At 36.7% G+C, this 22,379-nt stretch overlaps 1 protein-coding gene across 11 annotated transcripts in view; it reads left to right on the top strand.

Moving 5' to 3' along the window:
• Window positions 1-22,379, top strand: part of Cnot2 (CCR4-NOT transcription complex subunit 2) — a 93,831-nt gene that overhangs the window by 57,399 nt on the left and 14,053 nt on the right. For all 11 annotated transcript variants that reach the window (XM_021174170.2, XM_029482814.1, XM_021174171.2 and 8 more), the window contains 5 exons: window positions 5,347-5,413; window positions 15,364-15,511; window positions 16,146-16,328; window positions 18,464-18,543; window positions 20,954-21,079. In XM_021174170.2, coding sequence (XP_021029829.1) covers window positions 5,347-5,413; window positions 15,364-15,511; window positions 16,146-16,328; window positions 18,464-18,543; window positions 20,954-21,079 — 604 coding nt within the window. The remainder of the gene's footprint in view (window positions 1-5,346; window positions 5,414-15,363; window positions 15,512-16,145; window positions 16,329-18,463; window positions 18,544-20,953; window positions 21,080-22,379) is intronic.

Raw genomic sequence — 22,379 nt, 5'->3', positions numbered from 1 at the left:
CCTGCTTTTTGCAAAGTGTTTTTTAATTGCTTTGGTGACTGAATATGGGCTGTAGAAACCCTAATATAGTAGAGTTATATTTCAGCTGCATGATTTACAAGCAGAGTAAGCAGTTTGTATGTATGTACCTCAACTGGAACATAGGAACAGTAGAATATAACTAGCTTATGGTAGTGTAAGGATTGAGTGGATAATTATTAAACATTTAAAGAAAAATAACAAGTGTTCTTCAGGTGCTCTTAATATGATTATTAGTATTATCCCACTTGGTTCTCTGGATTTTCAGGTAATTATGTATATCCTTGCAATTAGTGGCTATTTTGTGTTATTTGTGGAAAATTTCCAGATGTAAAAATTAATGAGAACATAACAATAAATGAACATAATTTAATTTTTAATAACAATTTGTAATAGCAAAAATCTGGCTGGTGCTTGAGTGAATGTTGGTGTCAGTTCAGTCTAGCTTAATGACGCTTTTGGAGGAGGGGGTTGGAGGAAATGATACAACTTTGAATTATCTCTTTATGTAGAATTCCTTAAGCCTCTGATGTCTGCAGAAATAATTACAGTTATTTTAAATATTAATATTAGACTGTCGCTTTTAAAAGATTAAAAGTAGTTTTTTTTTTTAATTCCAAATTTTGGTGGCACACACCTTTAATCCCAGCACTGGGGAGGCAGCTAGGCTATACCTTGTCTGAAATAATTAAATTCAAATTTTTCTGCTTATTCTACTCATAGAGCACAAATATAGTATCTCCATCTGCATAACTTTAAAAGTATCTTTAACCCTTTGGTCAAATTACAAGCCGGTTCTTTTGAATGTCCTCTTTCTAGGCCTTTGATTTTTTTTTTTTTTTTTTTTTAAAAGCATGACCTGTAAGATATATGTGATTTCCAATAGAATGATGAATTTGCTATTGTAATACCACATCTGTGGTATTGTAATAGCAGTGAGTAAGAGTTTGCTGTGTACTTAATCCCATGAACCATTATGAACTCACACCTAGCCCTCAGCACATTAGCCTTTACAGATAGTAATACTTGTTTCCATGCCAGTAAGAAGAGTTAGTTACAGTCGAGAGTAAAGTAAGGATATCTCTGTGACTGTCACTCTCATGATTAGTATTAACTACATACAGGAGTTAGAATGTTTGAATCTCTGATTATTTCTTCCCTTCCCTCTCTCCTCTTCCCCCATCCCCTTCCCCTCTCTACCCTGTACTCTCACTTCTAGAACTTTCTGTGGTTTTCTCCCTTTTCACATTGGGTTTTATATTTAAATATATTCTGTGAGAAGGCTTCCCTTCTGTTTCATAACGTTAATTTACACTGTCGGCATTATTCCCACTGTCTTCTGAATTCTCTGGGTTTCTAAACTCCATAGTATTTGGATCATGGAAATGATTTAGCTGGTAAAAGTGCCAGCTGCCAGTGAGCCTGAGCACCTGAGTTTGGACCCACAAAATAGAGAGAGCTGATCCCTAACAAATTGTCCCCAGACTTCCATTTGGGTGCTATGGGGTATGTATAGCCACACATGTACACATATGTACATAAAATAAATAATAAAGATGAAATTTTAAACAACTTTACTAAGGATAAATGCATGGCATGTATCATTGCCTGAAATACCTGGTTAATATTTAATCCACTAGAATTTAAGCTTATTGGTGCAAGGATTTCTGTCTATATAGTTAGACACATGCTTTTAGAATCTATAGTAGTTAGTAAATAATACATTGCTTTCATTGAAGAAAATGGGAATAGATACTGTTGAAAATTATTGGAAGATAGAATGTTAAAAATCTTTAAAGTCATCTTATAAACTGTAATAGAGAATATGGTCTGGGTGTGTATGTCAGGGTTTTTTTGGTTTTGTTTTTTTGTTTTTGTTTGCTTGTTTGGTTTAAAAGACAGGGTCATTGTGTGCCTCAGGCTACCTTGGGACACACTATATAAGAATAACAGGATTAAAGAACAAGTAGTTTCTAGAGTTTATTAGCAATCCTATCTTCAAACAGTATTTTAAAGTTAAAGTGTAAAATGGAGAGAAAATGATAGGTCTATGAAGCATCCAGTTTCACTATCTAGAGAAAAGTATAAAATATTTAATCATCAATTAGTATTAAGTATTTCTCAATCCAAAACAATACAAGAAGTACTAAATCCCCAAATGCCCAGTTCTAAAACTTATAACACATCATGACTGTGATAAAAATTTTTCAGTTATTCGAATTTTGGGTTGTTTCTGTTGAGAAGACATTTGAATTTGGAGTATTTGGAGTATTAACCGAAAGACGATTAATCTGTAATAGCAAAGTTTTGTGTGTGTGTGTATGTGCATATGCGTGCGCGTGTGTGTGTGTGTGTGTGTGTGTGGTTTTGAAAGTATGATATAAGTTGGAGAACAGTATTTTGAGAGATAATTTGAGTGACTGTGTGGAAGTGTCCTTGCTATAGACTTGATATGAGTGCATATGAAGAACCTTTGGACTGCAGAGCCCAGGCCTGTGTCTTCCTATAAATGTATACTTTAGCACTAACGGGGAAGGAACTCCGACAGCATCATATATGAAAACTTCCACTGACATCCTTTTTTCTTTTTAGTAAGAACAATTTAATCTTAGTTGTCTGTTGTTGAGAAATTCATTATCTTACCAGTTTTAAACATGTAAGCGCTTACTTTACTGTCTCTGATTCAAAATTGTCAGCTTTTATAACTTTTTAACCATTTTATTTTTGTGTCTTCTGTCCCCTTCCCTTCCTCTTGTTTATTTTAGTGTAATACCTCTTCCTTGTTTTTTGCTTCTATTTATTAGATTTATTTGGTTTCATTTTTTTAAAACCATTGCTTTTTAATTTAAATTTTTTTTTTTAGATTTTTATGCTTGTGTGTTTGTGTACAGATGCATGAGTATGCTTTCTTGGTCTCAATTTTTTGTGTAGATAAGATACAGTCAAAAGCTGATAATTTTTTTTTCTTGAAATAAGTAGAGGAACTCTCATCATCCCTTTAAGTAAATTAGATCAGACTTAATTTTAATTTTTTTAAATATTTGTTAGAGAAGTTTTATCTTAAAATTTTTAATTCCATGACCAAACTGTGTTCAGTGGTTTGTAAGTTAAGTACTTTTAAGTGAGAGTTCTGAAGCCTCCATCATGGGAGACAGGTGAAAGAAGACCATGAGTTTGAGGTCAGCATTGCAAGGTGGTGTCCTGACTCATAAACAACAGCCAAGGTTGTAGTCTGATGCGCTGTTGGGAAAGGGAAAAATAACCGGGGCCACATTCTTTTAGCTGCTGCTTTAAGTTTTCATTGTGTTGTTTGACTGCAGAATATAGTCCTTGAGAGATGTAGACATTGCATAGTATAATTTTAAACTGGGAACATGATAGTCTGCTTGATAGTTTGGTCATTCTGTAGGTAATGTAACACTTTATCTTTTCCCACCTTTTACCGGTTTTGAGATGGTAAAGCGGGGGTGTCTTCTTACCCTGCATTCCCCACTGTAAGGCTTTCTTGGTCTGAGTAAGATTTTATGTTCTTCTGAGAAACGGGTTTTTATGATTAACTTTACCATTTCAATACGGAACTTTTTTGAGGTCTTTTAATAGTGATATTTTGCCAGGATTCGTTTGTAATTTTCATTAAGCTGTTGTGTTCGTGAGAAGCACTGTGTAGGATCGGTGCAGAAGGTGGTATTTACTGTCACGCAGTGTGGTGAGTGTTCACCCCACAGCATCCTCTACTTTATACTGTGCTCTTCTCATAGTTCCCCAGGGCTCAAGCTCAGCACACACGCCATTTACTTATTTATTTCTAGCCTTTGTGAGAAAGTACACTAAGGTGTCTGTTCCTTGGCATTAAGTATTCAGTAAGTATATGTTATAAGATGTCCATGTGAAGATTTTTATTCATAGTAAGTTATGTGTTTATATTGGCCAATGTCTTATATGTGAAACCTGAAAGTGCCTCTTCTTTGTTTTATAGCTAGTCATGGTAACATTCACGATTCTTAACCATTGTACATAGACCTTTTGTCACTAGCTACAGGGTTATTAAAAATGTACATCATTCATTAATATGTGTATAAAATATTTATAGTTAATATGGTAACAGTAGTGCCTATTGCCCAAACAGAAGAATTTGGTCATGTTTTAACTTATTTGACTGATTAAAGGTTATGTAGTTTAAGTGCTAATGTAATTGTCTAGGATACACACACTGGATGTAAGAAGGAATTTTTGTTTGACATTAAAGAAGACCCTTTGGAATCTTCTCCCCAGCATTCTTTTATTTCCCGTTTTCATATTCTTCACGACGGCTGAGCTTCCTCTCCCTTCCGAATCAACTGTTATCTAGTCAGCACTATTTCCTACCATGTGCTTTGATTATGGTATTAAAATAACAATTAGCTGTGTACTGTTGGCCTTCATCAAGTGTTACCCTACAGAAATTGACTAATCAATCCCTTCATCTCTGGGCAGAGGGGTCTTTTCCAGTGATGCTGCACTTCTGCTATAGCACTTGCAGTGTAATTACATAATGTTGCCTCTTTCCCCACTAGATTATAAACCTCTTGATATCATGGCCCATGTTTTGCTTTTAAAAAAAATGTTTGGATGGTTGTATAAGATGGAATAATGAGGCACTGCTTATATGTCCTCATGTATTCACCTTAAATATCAGTTTATAAATGGCACTCCTGTATCTCTGTCTATAAAGAAATAAAAAAGAAATAGCTTTTTTGTGAATGTACCACACCATTAAAGAATTTATATTCTACCAGGCGAGTAAGTTCTTGTAGCTTGAAGGCGTCGTACAGCGAGTACCATGAAGTGAGTGCCACTGCCTGAGAAACTCTGTACATCAGATGACACATCTGGGGGTTATTTGTGTTTTTACTTGTTTATTTTGCTTTGCTCATGGTTTTTCTCAATTTACATAGTTGTATGAATATAAAAATCAACAAGTATTTTTACATAACAGGTTGAACTTAGAATTTGTTTAAATGTGTAGACTAATGTCAATGTCACACATAAATTAAGCTAACAAGGAGTTTAGCTTTGTAATTTTTTTTTTAGTAGTGTCATTTTTCTTTTATAAGTGAAGTAATAGTGTTGTTATACTTTAGTGTGACTTAAAAACCCTCATAGTATTAAGTATTTCTATTTGAACAATTTGGTTTCATCTGGTTGTGGTAGTCTTTGTAAGAAATGTTTATGTTCGACAAACAAGGACTTGGGTTGTGTCTTACATTTATGGTATGAAGTATAGACTTGTAAGATGTTCTATAATATTCTGTCTTTCTTTATGCTCTAATATCATTAATTTGTTTCTAGATGCTGGCATCGCCATCTACGTCAGGTCAGCTGTCTCAATTTGGGGCAAGTTTATACGGGCAACAAAGTAAGAATTTTGTACTTATTCTGGGATACTTTATATTTAAGGAAAAGAGGAGGATCAATTTCTACTTTGTGGGTTTACAGAAGGTCTTAACAGAAGATAGTTATTTTCAAAATTATATTTTACTTGAGTAGAAAACCTCATTATGTTAGGACTTACTAATTCTCAATTTGTTATTTCTTGATTATAGCATATGCTACAGTTTATTTTGACATTATGTATACCTGTACATTCTTTTACAGTTTCTCAGAAATTTGCTAAACAATTAAAAGTAGTCATTCTTGTGCTTTTAGTAAGAGGAAGTCAGATTATTTTCCTTTTGTTGGTTTGATATATTGTTTAGAACTTCACCTGTTTATTACTGTAAGCCCATAGCTTGGCAACAGTTTGTGAAATAGCTTTTATGTGGTAGAAATATATTTATTTATTTTGCTTTGGTTTGTTCTGATTATAACACCTAAATTTTTACTCATAGTTCAGTTTTTTCTTAAAGTAAGATTTTGTTTTATAAAGTATTATACTTTTAAAGCGCTTAGCACAGTGCCTGGCGCATAGTAAGTGCTCAATAAATGTTAGCTATATATCATCACATAAAATTTTATAAAATTAAATTATAAAATATTTTTTTATTTTTTTTCAGATTAAGTTACCAAAATGTTACATATTAATAAGATTTTATCATCTTTTTTAGTGTAAAACAATCTGCTTATTTCTCATTACTGTTGTTAATGGAGGCTGGGATAAAGTGTTCTAATTCACCATCAAACAGTAGAGGGTAGCATCTAATCATTTTATCAGTTTCAAGTAAAAATCAGTTTTGTTTTGAACTTGACCTGTGTGAAGAGAACCAGGTTTTTGTAAGTGCCAGACTAGTGTGTCCTACCGCTCCACCCTGCACTGACCTCAGGGTTTGGGCAGTGGGTGGGGAATCCTTATTTTGTATAGGAAAGCATTGTTTTCCTCTTTATTTTCCCCTTGTCTCTTTTATGGTTTTCCTCTTTGCTATAAGATAGTTTTCTAATGCAGAATTGGTAAATATTAATTTCATATTTAAACAAGAACATCTTTTAAAGGGTTTTGTTAAAAGTTGAGTTCCTTATTTATCTACAAATGTTTTTTTCTACCTGCTTAGGCAACATTAAAGCCTTCTATTATTATGTTCTTGTTATCTTCTGTATGGTGTGACTTTTACCCCTTTGGGAAGCCTTCTTATACAAATCCTTAGCTGTTTAAAGCTCTCTTCTATTTCAGTACAGCATCTGCATTAGCCTATTTTCTTTTTAAAGTCCACAGTTTATCATAGTAGAACAAAGATCTAAAATGGATAAAACATACATTTGAAAAAGTGAGGTTGTTTTGTAATAGTGATTGTAACCGGCTGTCTAGACCTTTAAGTTTTTAAGCTGCAAATATGACAGTGCTTTGGGGGATGGATCTGGTTTGGAGGGTAGTAACAGCCTTGGCATGGCGGACATGGACTGACGTCTAACTGTAGTTTGCTTTGTTTGATGTGGGAATGGCATACAAACATTGATGAGTGAGCAAATTATTTTTCTTAGAAAAAGTATCTTAAAGATACTAAGTAGTTTTAAAAGAAGCCATTTATACCAAACATTTTTGTTGTTGAGACTTGGAAGGGGTCACAGTTTCACTTGTATGTTAAAATGTCAGTGATAGACAGGCTTAACAAAGGACTGGACTGGGGATAGTATTCTTACGGCAATTATTATAACTAGACAGAAGACTAGTAGAACTTAAAAGTACTTTTTCACCTCAGTTTACTGATGGTAACTCTGTATTTATGTTTTACAAATTCATTAGTGATTTACGCTATTCAAATGTACGCTCTATTAGGGTTTTTTGTTGTTATCGTTTTTTTGTTTGTCTTTGTGGTTTTTTTTTTTTTTTGGCAACAGAGTCTTATTACACACATTCTAGTCAAGAACTCAGATCCTCCTGCTTGTGCCTTCAGTGTGCTAGGATTAGTGTGGCTTGTTTTTAAATTTGGGTGCTGTATATTGAGCCCAGCCAGGCCTTGCACATGCTAGGCAAAGCACTTTAATACTGACCTGTATACCCCTGTATACTTTTTGCTTATTCTTGATTTTTTTTTTTAAGTTAAGAATAGAGGAAGTAAAGAAAGAAAGCTGTCCTTCCCAGAACTAAAACTTTGTGAGATTAAACAGCAGAGTGGGGGTCGTCGTGGAATGGTTATAGAAGTACTTGAACCTACATTTTTGCCAGATTGGGTTAGAAGTGATTATGTAGTCAGTGTACGAGGTATCCAGAAAATACTGGATTATAGGATTGTATGATTTCAGGCCCTAGAGTAATATAATTGTATCACAATTGTAAACATGAGACCTCCCTCAGGGGGTTGTGGGATACTGCTCAGCAGTTGATAACAGCCAGGAAGCATGATGTTTTCTAAGTGTGCTAGTAAGATTTGAGTCAGTCTTACAGCCTTACATGTTCCTGGGCCCTAAAATTACTGGATTGAAGCGGATAAAATACCAGGAATCCATTTCTCCTAGATCTTCATTGCATTGAAATGAAGTAGCTGTATAGTTGGAATAGTCTTTTCTTACTCGGCTAAGTATTTACAATTGTGGAAGTGGGAAAAGGAAAAGTTGATCTAGTGTCCCCTAGTGTGTGTCTTATATGTAGGCAGTTAGTTAACCAGCTGTCTCCATGAACCATAGACATTTGTGTCTGGATTCTCAAAGGCCCCAGGCTACTTGAGAACAGAAATAAGTCTTCCTAGGATTTAGAGTCCTGACTTGCGCTGATAGACATCTGAGACTGCAGTTGACTTTGTAGAGCGAGAGAGCATAACTGACAGGATTTAAAAGTGAAATCCTGACGTAACTTCCAGTTGCTTTAGGAGTTGAGTCTGGCGTGCTTGTGTGCACTGGAGAGATGCATGTGCTTGGGGCCGGTCTCCTTGATGCTGTGCGCTTACTAGCTAGTAAACACACTGCTGGGTTTTATTGTGTGTCTTGATTGTCTGTGTGCCATTAGGACTTTGTGTATGAAAAGCACTTAGTAGATATTTGCTGTTATAGAATGAAGAAGATAAGTTTCTCGCATATACTGTTGGTATATGCCCTTAGATAGCTTAATGATGAAACAGTTCAGGGAATGGGGAACTTTCTGGTTAGTAATTAGTTCCAGCTGTTAGTAAAGTATAATCTTTCCTTTCATGTGGATTAGAGATCAAAGTTGTATCATTAAGCTTTCCCGCATAAACTTTCTGTGGAAACTCAGTTAATTAAACTGCCTCATTTTTCTTAGACATTAAGATCATTTGTTGGGTCCTTCAACTGCCATGCGCACATTAAAAATGAGGGGGGAAAGTATTTACTGTGTGTTGATCTTCACAACTCCATGAGATGTTAAGGAACTTGTAAGGTCTTGTAGATGGCAAGTGATGGAGCCAGGATTAAGTTCCTTTGAAAGAATAGTGCTCTGAATCTAACACAGTGTTTGAAACCCAAGAGCTGAAGTCACGCTCTAGTGATAGTGTTGCCTCTACAGATGCCAAGAAGCTCCTGAAGGTGTTGTGACATTTATGCACTCATCATGTATTGATGAGGGCTGCCCCGAATAACGTTCTGTACCAAGACCCAATCAACAGTATAACAAGTAATGAAGTTTCTGTTTTTCTCGGTGCTGACTTGTAATGAGCAGAGACAGAATAAACACAACCGAGGAAATCCTGCAGTTCTTGTAATAAGTAGGACAAAGCTTCCCCGTCAGGCTCATGAGATGTGTGAGGAGTTCATAGTTTACGTGAATCAGCAAAAAGCTTCTCTGTCTTAGGAATTAAACGTCCCTGTGGAAGCCTGAGTACTGAGGATGATGGTGGTCCCTGGGATGAGTGTTCCTGACTGAAGAGGAAAGCTAGGGTGGTCTAGTAAGTCACTTCCTGACAAAGGAGCAGTCAACAAGTCCACGTCAGTGAACAATCCAATGGACAGCTCACATCATAGGAAGCCTTGTAAACATCTGCTACAGAATTGAGACTGGGCTGGGGAGATGGCTCAGAGGTTAAGATCACTTGGCTGCTCTTTCAGAGGACCCTCCAGGATCTGTTCCCTGCACCCACATGGCAGATTACAACCATCAGTGACGGAGGGGCCAGAGGCTATAACATTGTCTTCTGGCTTCCTCAAGAGCTTCTGTTTACACATGTCATAAACAGCCATGAACAGGCAAAACATCTTAACACATGAAAAAATAAAGGAAGAATCCGGCCCATGTTCTGGCCCCACCATAGAGCTCACTTACAGAGCAGTCCTACCATTGTCCTTTGACCTCTGCATACACACAAAGGAAATGCATAAATGTAAAAGAAAAGAGTAATTTGAATACGTTCTGATAACTGTTGAGTTTGCTGTTGTATGTGAATAGCAACGGTTTTTGGTGCCACTTCCTTTTTAACCATCACTTTGCTTTGTAGAAAGTGGGCTGGATGGGGAAGGAGTGAGAGTCAAGCAGGAGCGTGGGGATTGGACTAGAGACTGAGAAGTAGTCAGATTTGGGTAGTTTGGAAATACAGTTTACACAGCTTATTATATAGAGTTTGGAAAGAAAATTGCCATATTTACAATATTTGAGATTTATGTGACTGGGTACTAATTAATAATCTATACTGGACATTTAGGTTGGGGGAGTGAACAAAGTTTGCTCACGGAAACATGTGGCACAGCGCGCACCATGAAAATTGGTCCTGCAGAGCTTCTTTTGTTTGCTATTGTCTGGTTCACAATAGCTTTTTGTTCTAGGTTTGAGTTTTGAAAGCAGTTTGCTTTATCCATTTTCCCATCTGATATATCCTTAATTTGGGGAAGGCATGTTCTCCTTTAGGTCTGTAATCAGTCTTTTTCCATTTCTCTTCCGCTTATTTCCTAGGCCTCTGAACATGAGGGCCTGTAGGCTCATCTACCCTGTCATCTACCTGCATTCTCATACAGCTTGGCAGAATCACCTGTCATGCCATCTCTAGCCACTTGACTTTGCAGCATTACCTCCACCATTTATCGCCCGACTTAGATCATGTTCATTATTGCATTTATATAGTCTCCATGAGACTGTTTCTAGTCCCAAGCCTGCGAAGTATTATGCATGCCCCCAACAGGGTCTTCCTCAGCCTTTCGATCTATGATGTACTCTATAATCTTGATCCCTGTTGTTCCAGGGAAGGGAAGGCATTCTTAGTCAGAGAATGAACGCTCAATAGTGAAGGTCCAGGGACAAATTTGAGAGGGGAGAGGAATGAAGGAGGATTATTAATCATACATAGAGTATCTGAGCAATGAAATATTAATTAAGGTTAGAACTTTCTTCTTTGGGATCCTGACAGAGTTGTAAAGACTTGAGTTGTGGCTCTACTTAATAATATCCCAAAACCCCGGCTGTAGCTTACAAAACACTTAATGGATGGTTTAGGGGCAGTGGTCCTCAACCTGTGGGCCGCGACCCCTCATGGGTTGGATGGCCCTCTCACAGGAGTCACACATCAGATATGCTGCTTGTCAGGTATCTACATCATGACTCATAACAGCAGCAAAATTATGATTATCAAGTAGAAACAAAAATCATTTTATGGTTGGGGATCTGAAGAACTGTGTTAAAGGGTCACAGCTCCAAGAAGGTTGAGAATCAGTGGCTTAGGGTAAAAGCTTCTACTACTAGGAGTTCCCCAAACTCAGAGTAAGTTACAGTTTGTAAAGAAGCAAAAGTTAGCAACTTACTCTAAAAAAGTGGCAAGTAATGTCAATTGTGAAAGGACTTTGAAGTCGGAACAAAAACTGGATTGATGGCTTCCTGCTTTGTTGTTTATGATCTGGTTTTCAGAAGACTTGTCTAGGTTTTATGTGTGTGTTTACGTGGCTGTAAGGTGATGTGCGCTCACATGTGTGTAACTTGCAGAGCCAGAGGGTGCCACATCTATTGGAGTTGGAGTTAGAGGAGGTTGTAAGCTCCTGATTGTGCGTGCCTGCTGAGAACCAGAGTTAGGCCGTCCTCTGTGAGAGCTGTGCTAACCCCAAGATGTCTCCCCAGTTCTGCTGCTGTTGCGTTAAAGAGGTTAATGGCTTATTTGACTTCTTAGTTTATAATATGGTGGATCTCAGAAAATTTTTTTATTTTGTTGTAAATTCTTTTGGATTTTGTGATGGAAATACCAGAATGAAATAGTTTTACCTGGAACCTGACTTCATGCAGGGAAGGTTGTAGGTAAAGTGATGGAGCTCCAGCCCTGCCTCAGCCTGTGTCTTTGGTTAGTTGAGCATGCCAGTGAGTCTCTACAGAAGTTACCTCCTTGTATAATGGGAAGGAAGGCCTCACACGGGTGCCAGGTTTCAGGACCTGGTGCTGTAACTGAACTTTCTCCTTTGGTTATTAGTACTGTTTGGCTTTAGAAAGGACTTCGTCAGATGGTACAACTTGCCGTATTTAAGATACTGGGGTGAAGCCGATCTCTTAGCAAAAAAATCATGGTATATTTATATTTTTCATCAGTTACGAAAACTTAGTGTGTGTGCATTCTTGTATTAGGGCACATTGGAAGAAAGTTTGCGAACAGAAGTTTTCTTTGTACCACTTAGATTCTAGGGATAGAATTTGGGTCAGGGGGTCAGGCCTGGGGACACCTGTACCCACTGGGCCTGTCACCAACCCTGTGGAATGCTTAAATCAATTTTTTTAGGATTTCTGAAAAAAGGATCCATGAAGAATTTAATTCATTATTCAGCATCATGTCAAAAAGAGATAGGAATCTATTTAGAATACGTGCATTAGTCTTCCTGAAAGAAGTTGATTCAGAACTATAACCTTTTAAATCATATTTGTAACTTCATTCCTTATGTGTAAACATTGGGGTAAAAGAATAAATGTCTTCCTTATAAAATTTATTTAGGGAAAAAAGGCAGAGATAATTTTGGATAGGCAGTCCTTGTGTGTCACTGTGTCCCCCAGACACTCATAAACACGGCCTTGTCCTCTTACCTTTTGTCGTTCACTTATGCCACCAACAGTCACTAAGGGTTTTCTGTTTGTAGCGTGTATGCTCTGTTCTTGTCCTGAGATTTTAGAGATGATTTTCTGTTATTATTTATAATTAGAAGATTAACCTCCCCCCAACCTGTCCAGTTAGTCATAGTTTGACTCAAGTGTAATAACTTAGTACATTTTGTCTTCTAAAAATAAATCTGTGTACTTTCATTCAATGTTTCTCTGTTTTAAAGAGCTTCAATTTTTAAGTAAAATTTCAGCTAACCCTATTAAATATTTAAGAATTGGTACAATTTGTAACATGTATTTTCTTTTCATCTTCCATGAATATTTCAACAAAATGAATAAAATTTATTAAATATATTCTCTTTTTAACCAAGATGAAGTTGGAGGCTAAAATTCAAACATTCTTTACTTCATATTATCCTCTTCCACCACATATCACTATAAAGTAATTAGAATTGTCCAGTCTTCAGTTGAATAAATCACGTTGCCCATTGTTGTTTTCTTGGCCAGAACGTTTACTAGTATTCAGATTATGTACAATATTTAAAGTAGTTCTAAAATTAGACATTTTTCTTACACAGTCAGAAAAACACACATAGGGGAAGTTTTTGTTTCTGTTTTTGTTTGTTTGTTTGTTTTGGTTTTTCGAGACAGGGTTTCTCTGTGTAGCCCTGGCTGTCCTGGAACTCACGCTGTAGCCCAGGCTGGCCTCGAGCTCAGAAATCCGCCTGCCTCTGCCTCCCGAGTGCTGGGATTAAAGGCGTACTCCACTGTCCCGCCATAGGGGAAGGAAGTTACTGTAGACAAAAACCAGTCTTTTTGAGGGCCTACTGATTTCTTTAAAAGGGTAAAAAGAGTGAAATTTGAAGTTATGACTTAGAGCGAGCGAGTGATGAAAATAAGAAGAATGAAAAGGAAGGGAAGGTGAAGCTGAAGGGAGACAGACAGACAGTAAGGAGAGAGCGAGGCAGCCAACAGTACAGACTAAAGGAGGCTAGAGGCGAGGGTCTTACTAGGCACTCACCATGGTGGTTCTTTCTCAGTTGTGCTGCCCTCTTAGTACTGCCCTCAAGAACACAAGGGGTTAAGAGATCCAAATTCTAGCCCTAGTTCTTTGTGTTGCCTTGGAGAAGTCAGTTAACTTATCTGGGGATCAGATTTCTTATCTGTAAAATGTAGACAGAGTAGGGGATCTTTAACATCTGCAAGTGTGTAACTTTGGCTATGAGTAACTGGCAACTACACCTGCCTGTTGGAAGTTTTCATCTAGAACTAACTTTAAGACACTGTGTAGAAGTAGAGATTAATTAAGCACCTGAGGTTAGGAGCCTTTTCGGTTTTACTGCTACTTTTCCTAGCAGCTTGTATGATATTTGCCACATCCTGGGCAACTAGGAAATGTGTGTTAGGAAAATTACCATTTTGATGGGTTTATGATGGGAGGCACCCACAGTCCCTCTAGGAAAACTGTGTGATTGAGGAAGGGGCATAGGCTGGGTTTTAAACTCTTTTCTTCTTTATTTTTGTCCCAGATTTAGAGAAAATGACAGTAGGCAGTAGCATTCCTAAAGTCACAAACAGTATGGTGTCTAGACACAAACAGTGACAAGACCGTATGTACGCTAGGCCAGTCCCTTCCAGGTACCTTAAACTGTGGGGTTGACAGCCCCTCAGCTCTCAGTGCAGTCTCTGAGCTCCTTGTGATGCCAAAAGACAAATTTTGCAGATGTTTGGCCAAAGTACAGAATACACAGTACTCTCTCTATGTGAAAGGCATAGAGCGAGAGAAAGTGCAGTGTACGCAGTATTCTATTGCTGTGAAAGGAGAGATTCAGGCTCTTCAGGTCTTTGAAATGCTTAGACCTCAATCTGCAACAGAAGAAAAAAACGTCTTAAATCCCCAGCACCACAGTCATTATGATTTCTGATGAGTTATGTCCTTTTTCTTTAATTCAACTCCTAAAATACATTTAATGACCAGTGTATCACATAGTTAGCACACTGAAAACAAAGCACTAAAACCTGTGGCTCAGAAAGATGGAGGGAAGGAGGCATTCACAGATGGATAGGATGGCAACTGAAACAATGCTGTAGACCTACCTGTGAGAGAAGGAGGAGGATAAACATGGATAGAATATTAACTCTCCCTTCTGAACTTCAAAATAATTCACATTTCATACCATCTGAAAATAGTGAGCATGTCAAACATTTAAAAAATTAAGTTTGTCCAATTTGATTAATATTTTTGAATTCTATACCTGAATGGCAAAACACAATAGTCTTAAAAAGTATACCTATAGACCATGTCTATTCCTGTATCTGGCCCCAGATGTGCTTGAAAAATGTAGGATCATTATACTTTGAAATATTTTTAAATCATACAATTTTTTAAAAAAATTATACCTATATCAGATTAGGGTTTTCTTTTTAACAATTGCTAAATATTATATGTGGGTTTGTAAAAATTGTAGTGTTACAAAATATGTATTAATAATAAATTTCTCTAAAATGCGTTTACAAAGGATAATATATGAAAGATACTATGACGAAATGGGAATGATTGTCTTTTCTATGTACATTAATTGTAAGTTAAAACACACAATATTGCAGAATTTCTTAATGGCATATTTGCATGTGCTAGTCTCACAAATATGCCCTTAATGAATCTGAGAACAAGATCCATTTGTATTATGTAACATTTTATTTGTCATAATTATTTACATAATTTATTGTAAAATCGAAATATGAAAAATACAAAAACAATCAAAACATTAAATTTCAGACTAAAACTTCTGTTTAAAATTCGAGTCCATTCGCAGTGAGTTGAATGCTAGGTCATTTAAAATGTTTTAAATCGCCAACTCCAGAAGACGGACACCAATTTCATTCCCGATGGCAATGAATCTCCTCCTTCTGAATTTTCTTATTAGGTGCACTAGGCCTTCCAATGAGGGGGATGAGCAACAGCACCCCTCAGTTAAACCGCAGCTTATCACAAGGCACTCAGTTACCGAGCCACGTCACGCCAACAACAGGGGTACCAACAATGTCACTTCACACGCCTCCATCTCCAAGCAGGTATTTATTAACGGACCCAGAATCTTTTCAGAATGTATTTTTGTAGAGTAAGCAAGCTTTTAATTTTTTAGTATGGTCATGAACTACTTGATTTTCTGGTTCAGTGCCTTGCACTCAGAAAACAATACCTCTCTCATTTTATGTCATTGCAGTGATAGATAGCATTTGATCTTGAAGCTAAGCTAGTTATCATCTGGATGGATCAGGGTTTAATTGCCTGCTCGGGAGCTTTTACAAAAGGCTGCATACCTCTTCCCTAAAGATGTTCAATTTAAAATGACTCCAAGATAACTGTATGCCTTGCTTGCTCCCACACCACACATCTTTTGTTTAGTTACAGTAAAAGAAAACAGATAACATAGATTATGTATATTACTAATATCAAGAGGACAGAATAATTTGAACTTTGAATGAAATTATTCTAAATATATATGTGGAAAACATTTATAATTTATATCATAGTTGTCCCAGTAGTTCTCTTTTATGATTGCACCTTTTTTAGTTCCACTATAAAGTTAGGAATACAGCTGAATGTATATTTGAAATTGTAGGGGTTAGAGCAATTGATTGATTATAGAGAATTTTAATGAGTGATTGTAGAGAGCTTATTTAGTATAATGGACTTCTTTTTCAGGGGTATTTTGCCTATGAATCCTAGGAATATGATGAACCACTCCCAGGTTGGTCAGGGCATTGGAATTCCTAGCAGGACAAATAGCATGAGCAGTTCAGGGTTAGGTAGCCCCAACAGAAGCTCGCCAAGCATAATATGTATGCCAAAGCAACAGCCTTCTCGACAGCCTTTTACTGTGAACAGGTAAGATGCTTCCTGATACTGCATATAATTGTCTTTTGGGGTATACAAACTCAGGTTTGCCCTTTCATGTGCAACGCTTTGTTTTCGAGCTGTGGCTTGTGTCTCATAGGTGTGTTTTAATTGTGTACTTGTGAACAGGGTTGTTACCTATCATAAGTCTTAACCCTCTGAAGACTCAGAACACATTCTCTTAGAAAAGATGGTTTTATTTTACAGAGCATGTTAAATCGTTTTGTTGATGTGGTATTAGAAAGGAAATGTTCTTGGGTGGTCACCAGGCAATTTTTTTATTGATTTATCCTTTTATTATTAAGTAGAGTTTATCCATTGTGTGATTCTAAGAGTTCTGGGTTAGGAGTATGACTGGAGGAGAGCATGCTGCGTTATCGCTCCCGTGCTTCAGGCAGGCACGGTCTGGATGCCCGCTGAGCTACGGAAAACCTTTCACAATTGCATGCAGACTGTCTCAAAGCAGTGCTCCTCTAAATTTTATGTCTAGAGATTCAAAACGAACAAAAAAATAAGCTAGTAGTTTTCTTTCCATTGTACTGTACGAATAAGAGCAGTGATTCATTTTGCTAGTATGTTGAAGCTGTTTGGGTAACATGAGAGTTATATCTGAAATGTAAAGCTTTCTTGCAAAGCAACATAAATTTGAGTCACATGTCATATGTATGTTATACTTAGTTTCCATGGAAACTATGGAGTGAAAGAAAGCACCTTCATGTAGTTGTTGCTGTCCTGGCCACCTCACTTCCTCCTTGTCAATCTGTACTAAAATGGGTGCTTAGCATACCCTCCTGCTCAGCCTCTGTCCCACAAACTCCAGTTGTTCTATGTAGGCTCTGCAGTATCCTGTCATTTTATCTAAGTTTTTAAGCAATTATTTACAACATGTCATTATAACTCTTTTTGATAGCTTAACTGTATTGTTTAGGCTTTATTGCATCATTCTGCATTCTTGTTCATTAAATATTTTTACTTTCTTGTATATTTTCACATTTTAATTATTCATTTGCATAAAAATGTCACTGTAATAAAACTCTTAACTTCTGCTTATGTATATTCCTTATAAATTGTTTTTGCTATGAAATAGCTTCAGCTGAATACTAAATCTGTATTTGAGGGTATTTATACAACCAGTAGCTCTAGTATAATAGGAAAAAATGTTTGTTGACACTCTATCTTTGCTCTAGAATGTTGTTCCACTAGCTGCATAGCTTAACCAAAGGTGGCTAGGTCTACTGAGTCAGGCAGAGGAGTTACAGTTGTCATCTCCAGATGCTTAACCCTGCTGTGCACCGGCACACTAACCTACAAGAAGACTATTTCATGATAAGGTTTCTTTGTAGAATCTTCATTAATAATCCTCGTTGACATTCTTAGTTATCTGGTCTTCTTTTGAATGCAGTTTCTTTTTCTTGTTTTGCTTAGGTTTATACAAGAGAAAAAGGGGGTTGTTTGTAATTATTTGCAGAAACCAAGTTATACATTAATTCAAAATTGACAGTACCATATGGAACTTTTTTCTGTTTAGCAGATGAAAACTAAGCTCTATTTAAGATATGAATGATGAGTTTTAAAACACTGAATTCAGCTTTTTTAAAAAGTACCCGGTCAGTTTAATTCAGGTCAAGTCAACATTTATTGATTACCTTGTAAATCTAAACACCAGGGGGCAGAGAATGAATAAGACCTAGACTCCCAGGAAAGAATAGTTGGAAAAGACAGGTTGTAAAGAGAAGACTTGCACTGAAAAGCAAGCTTTATAAGTCAGGAACAAAAGCAAGCATCGAGAAGGGTAATCTTTACCTACCTGTATACTGTTGAGGTAGATGCATTTATCCAGAAAGATAGCACACCAGCACACATTAAATGATACTCTTTACCATTCATAACTTAAGTTTCTTTTTTTGGTTTTTAAAATTAATTTGTTTAAATTGTTTGATTCTTTCTTGTTCATTAAAAAATTTTAGAGAAATTTTTAAATTAAAATATTTTAGTCTCAAATTAGCATTGGTTTTGAAACATATTATTGTTTTATATGAGGAGACCCAAAATATATACTTTTATTTTTCTACATCTCAAAGTTAGTGTTCTTACTGTATATCTAAAATTATTTTCTATGTGCCCAGTATGTCTGGATTTGGAATGAACAGGAATCAGGCATTTGGAATGAATAACTCCTTATCAAGTAACATTTTTAATGGAACAGGTAAGCTTACTCTGGAGCTAGTCCCCTAATGAAGTACAGTAGAGTTCTGAACTACAAGCGAATCGGCAGCCTGCTCTCTGGATAGGAGCAGGATTTTACTGTTTTAAATGGAACTTAGTGGAAAACTGTCAGTGATAGGATTTACTTAAACAGCAGAGAGTCATTTAAATGTTTTCCCCCTAACTTGGCCTTGCAATATAGTATTTTGCATTGTAACATCAGAATTATTTTCTAACATCTAAAGAGAGTAAATACTAATTTGGACTATATTTATGTCTCAGAATCTTGTTTTTTTTTTTTTCTTTAAAATGTTTCCTGTCCTTTGCCCTGTCACTAGGAAAAGTAGTATATTCTAGGTTGGGTGGTAGGACATTCTGGTTTTAGATACTCAGATTGAAGAGAATCTCAATCGTAGGAAGCACTTAGCATTTTTAAAAATAGCTTAATGAAAAATTTCACATTTAATCCTTAAGAATTTTGATCCAGTATTATCTATAAGATTGAGCTACCTGGAAAGTAACTTGATTTTTGGCAAAAACTAAAGTCTGTTGGATTCTTAAACAGGGAGTGGTAGGTATTGCTGGTTAGCCATGCCTCTCGGTGCTTTGGTGGTGAGAAAAGAAGGGGTGTTGCCATGATTAGTGCATCAGTGGGACCAGTATGAGTGTTACTGGGCACTCTGTATGTGAGGTGATGGTGAGAGGGGAGGTGTGAGGCGGCATAGTATGCATATGCTGCAGAAGACCTAAAGGGAGCCCTTCTTTAGCTATAGGTTTTTAGCTTCTGGGCGTTCTGATGGTTTGTTGAACAACTCAAGTGGACCAGCCAAGATTAAAGCCATTGAAAGAAATGGAAGATTTTAAGCATTTAAATTGTATATCCGTTTCTTTCAATGGAAGATTTTTAAGCATTTAAATGTCATAGTTTTCTGGATGTGACTTTAAAACCTATCAACTTCGTAATTCTTACAACAAAACGATACACTTCATTGACTTTAAAGAGGCCACTTTTTCACAGCTAGCATGCGAAGTCTGCCTACCTTCCACATTTCTACTGAATAGTGCTTTTAATATGCTACTACAAAGTTTCAGAAATTTGAAATTCTTAGATTTTATACTGAGAAAATTATAAATTGTTGGTTAAAGTATATTCTAACCTAATACATGACAATTTTAAATTAGACATGGAAATATCTAAGAACATGTATTAAAAGTTAATTTTTACTTGAAGTTTATAATTAATCATAATTTGAGAGATACTAACTTATAAATTAAAACAGTAAATAAGATTTTAATTTCTTTTGCTTTATCGATACTGTATTTTTAGTGGAAATGTAAAGAAAACTTTGTGAGAAATGGTTTATCTTTACCTTTATACGTGTAGTTTTAAATGATCACCTTTCCTGGTGTGTTCATACAGTCCTTTTGTCTTAATAAATGAAGTTACTCAGAGGATGGTAGTTATACTATTGTCAAAATTTTCAGAAAAGTCAAAATTAATTGAAAAATGACCTCAGAACTATACATGCTTATAAAACAAGGCAAAACATAAAGAAAAATGATTTCATTCTGCTAAATTGTAGGTAGAAAATTAAGTAGTTCAAAATTAGAATACAGGTTAAGAACAGGAAAGGTTGAGGGGAAAAATAATTAAAATAGCCAGAATAGAGAAGTTGGGTTAACTGTTTATGTCTAATGGTAGCGGTATAATTTAAAACAACAAAAATATATATAGATCTTTATTCAGTATATTTATTGAGCGCCTACTGTGTAACAGGCAATATAAACTTCTGGGGTTGATGGTTCCTCTATTCCCCACCCACTCCTGACACATCGGAGGAGCCCATGCTTCCGTGGGGCTCACAGTCACATGCACATGTACACGGTTTTGTCTCCTACTAAAGTATACTGGGCAGAAGTCCTCAGGGCTTCTCTCTCTGCCGTTTGCCTCAAAGTCTTCCTGGACATTCATAAGAGGTAGTGTCATCGTCATATCTTTATAGTTGAAGTTCCAAGTAATGTAGATATTGCCCCGTCCAGTTTTAATGAAGAGCTCAGATACAGCTCAACAGTGCAGCTCCTGCTCCCTAACAGGCTCTATGTTTCATTGCCCTCTTCCATCAAGGGCAGAAACACCCAGCCCTCTCTTTTATGTCTCCACCTCCAGACCTGGGTAGTTTCAGACGCTGGCAGCATGCTGCTTTCCTCAGTTATTAGGGAATGAATCCCATGAGACAAAACCAGTCCACAGAGTCCACAGCATGCATGCCCACTGTCATGGACCTACCGCAACCACTCTGCACTATTAAGGAAGAAGACGCTGTTGTTTCACATGAGATGTTTGTTTGGCTTTTATAATTCATTGTAAAGGTTTGTGGAGTCAGTAACGAGCATTATCTCTTATCATTTAGATGGCAGTGAAAATGTGACAGGATTGGACCTTTCAGATTTCCCAGCGTTAGCCGACCGGAATAGAAGGGAAGGGAGCGGCAACCCAACTCCATTAATAAACCCCTTGGCTGGAAGAGCTCCTTACGGTAATGCATGTTCTTAGTGATGGCCAAATAAGGGCTACAGTCATGTGTACTACACGCGTATATGTCTGTGTGTGCATGGTTGTAGGTATTTATGTTGTCAGACCAGGTTAGCATTATTTTGTCAGAATTCATAATTTGAAAATTGGTTTTTCCTTTCCATGTATCCACCATAGCAAAGTTGAGTGGTAAACTTTAGTACAGAAATCTAAATACTTGATTTCATTGCTATTCAGAAGTTATTTCTTCCGTACTGCATGCTTTAGTTTAATATATGTGATTAATTTTGTGGCTTAGCTTTTGTTAGTTGGCCCTACCTTTAAGAGACTATATCCCTGGTAATTAATAATAACTGCATTGAGGTATGTCTCTCTAAGTGAAGATTTCTCTAAATTCACACTGGGGCTGGAAAGTTCATTTCAGAAGGAGGGTAGGGTAGTCTGAGGGTGCTTATTTAGGTAACATTTAGCAACACTTTCAACTTTTGGCTACTGTGTACTAGTACCGGCTCTTCTCCCATCCATGCGGCACACATTTCTGCACACTGGCAAATGCCCTCTTGCAAAGCCTGTGAGAACCAATGCTTATGGTTTTGTATTTTTACAGATTCTTGGCTATGATTACTATACCCAGTCACTCTTTTTACAGTCTCTATAAGTTAAGAGATTTGGGTAGTAGAGCCTGAATTATCAATATTAAGCAAACCATATGCAGTAACAGAATAACAGCTGAGACAAAAACTTTCATGATACCAGCATAGCCAAACTCTTGTTTCTTGTGGGTGAGATCTCATACAGACTGGTATCAAGGTATTAATTAGATGGGTTTATTCATCATTTATTTTAAAATAGAGCTAATATTTTCTCCATAATCAAGGGTTTCAAGTTCTGTACTTCTGGATATGAGTAAAAATAATGTGTAGAGGAAAAACTATTGATCATATCTTAAACCTTTCAAATCTGTTTTCCCAAAATAAGAGAATGTGCCGTGCCCTGAAGTTGCGTGCCTAGCTGCTTGCCTCTCAGTTCAGATGCTAATGTTGTTAACCTTTCCCCATAGGTCCTTTCTTTCATCCCTTTAAACTTTCCCGTTGCTCTCCTTGGACCATCTCTAGTTTCTCCATTTCCTTCTTGAATTGTGGAGCCCCAAACTGGATTTTGTTCTCCAATAAGGGCCCGACTAATGACAAGTATAGTGGGGAGAGTATTTCCCAGTCCTTGCATGTTTTACATCTGTAACATGGAGTCCAAGAACATGAGAAATAAAGTGGAATTGTTTTATAATTGGTTGCAATTTGCTCATT

This window comes from Mus caroli, chromosome 10, assembly GCF_900094665.2.
Source record: "Mus caroli chromosome 10, CAROLI_EIJ_v1.1, whole genome shotgun sequence".
In the NCBI taxonomy this organism is placed as follows: domain Eukaryota; kingdom Metazoa; phylum Chordata; class Mammalia; order Rodentia; family Muridae; genus Mus; species Mus caroli.
Note: the sequence above shows the minus strand (reverse complement) of the source record. Positions and strands in the feature narration are given on the sequence as shown.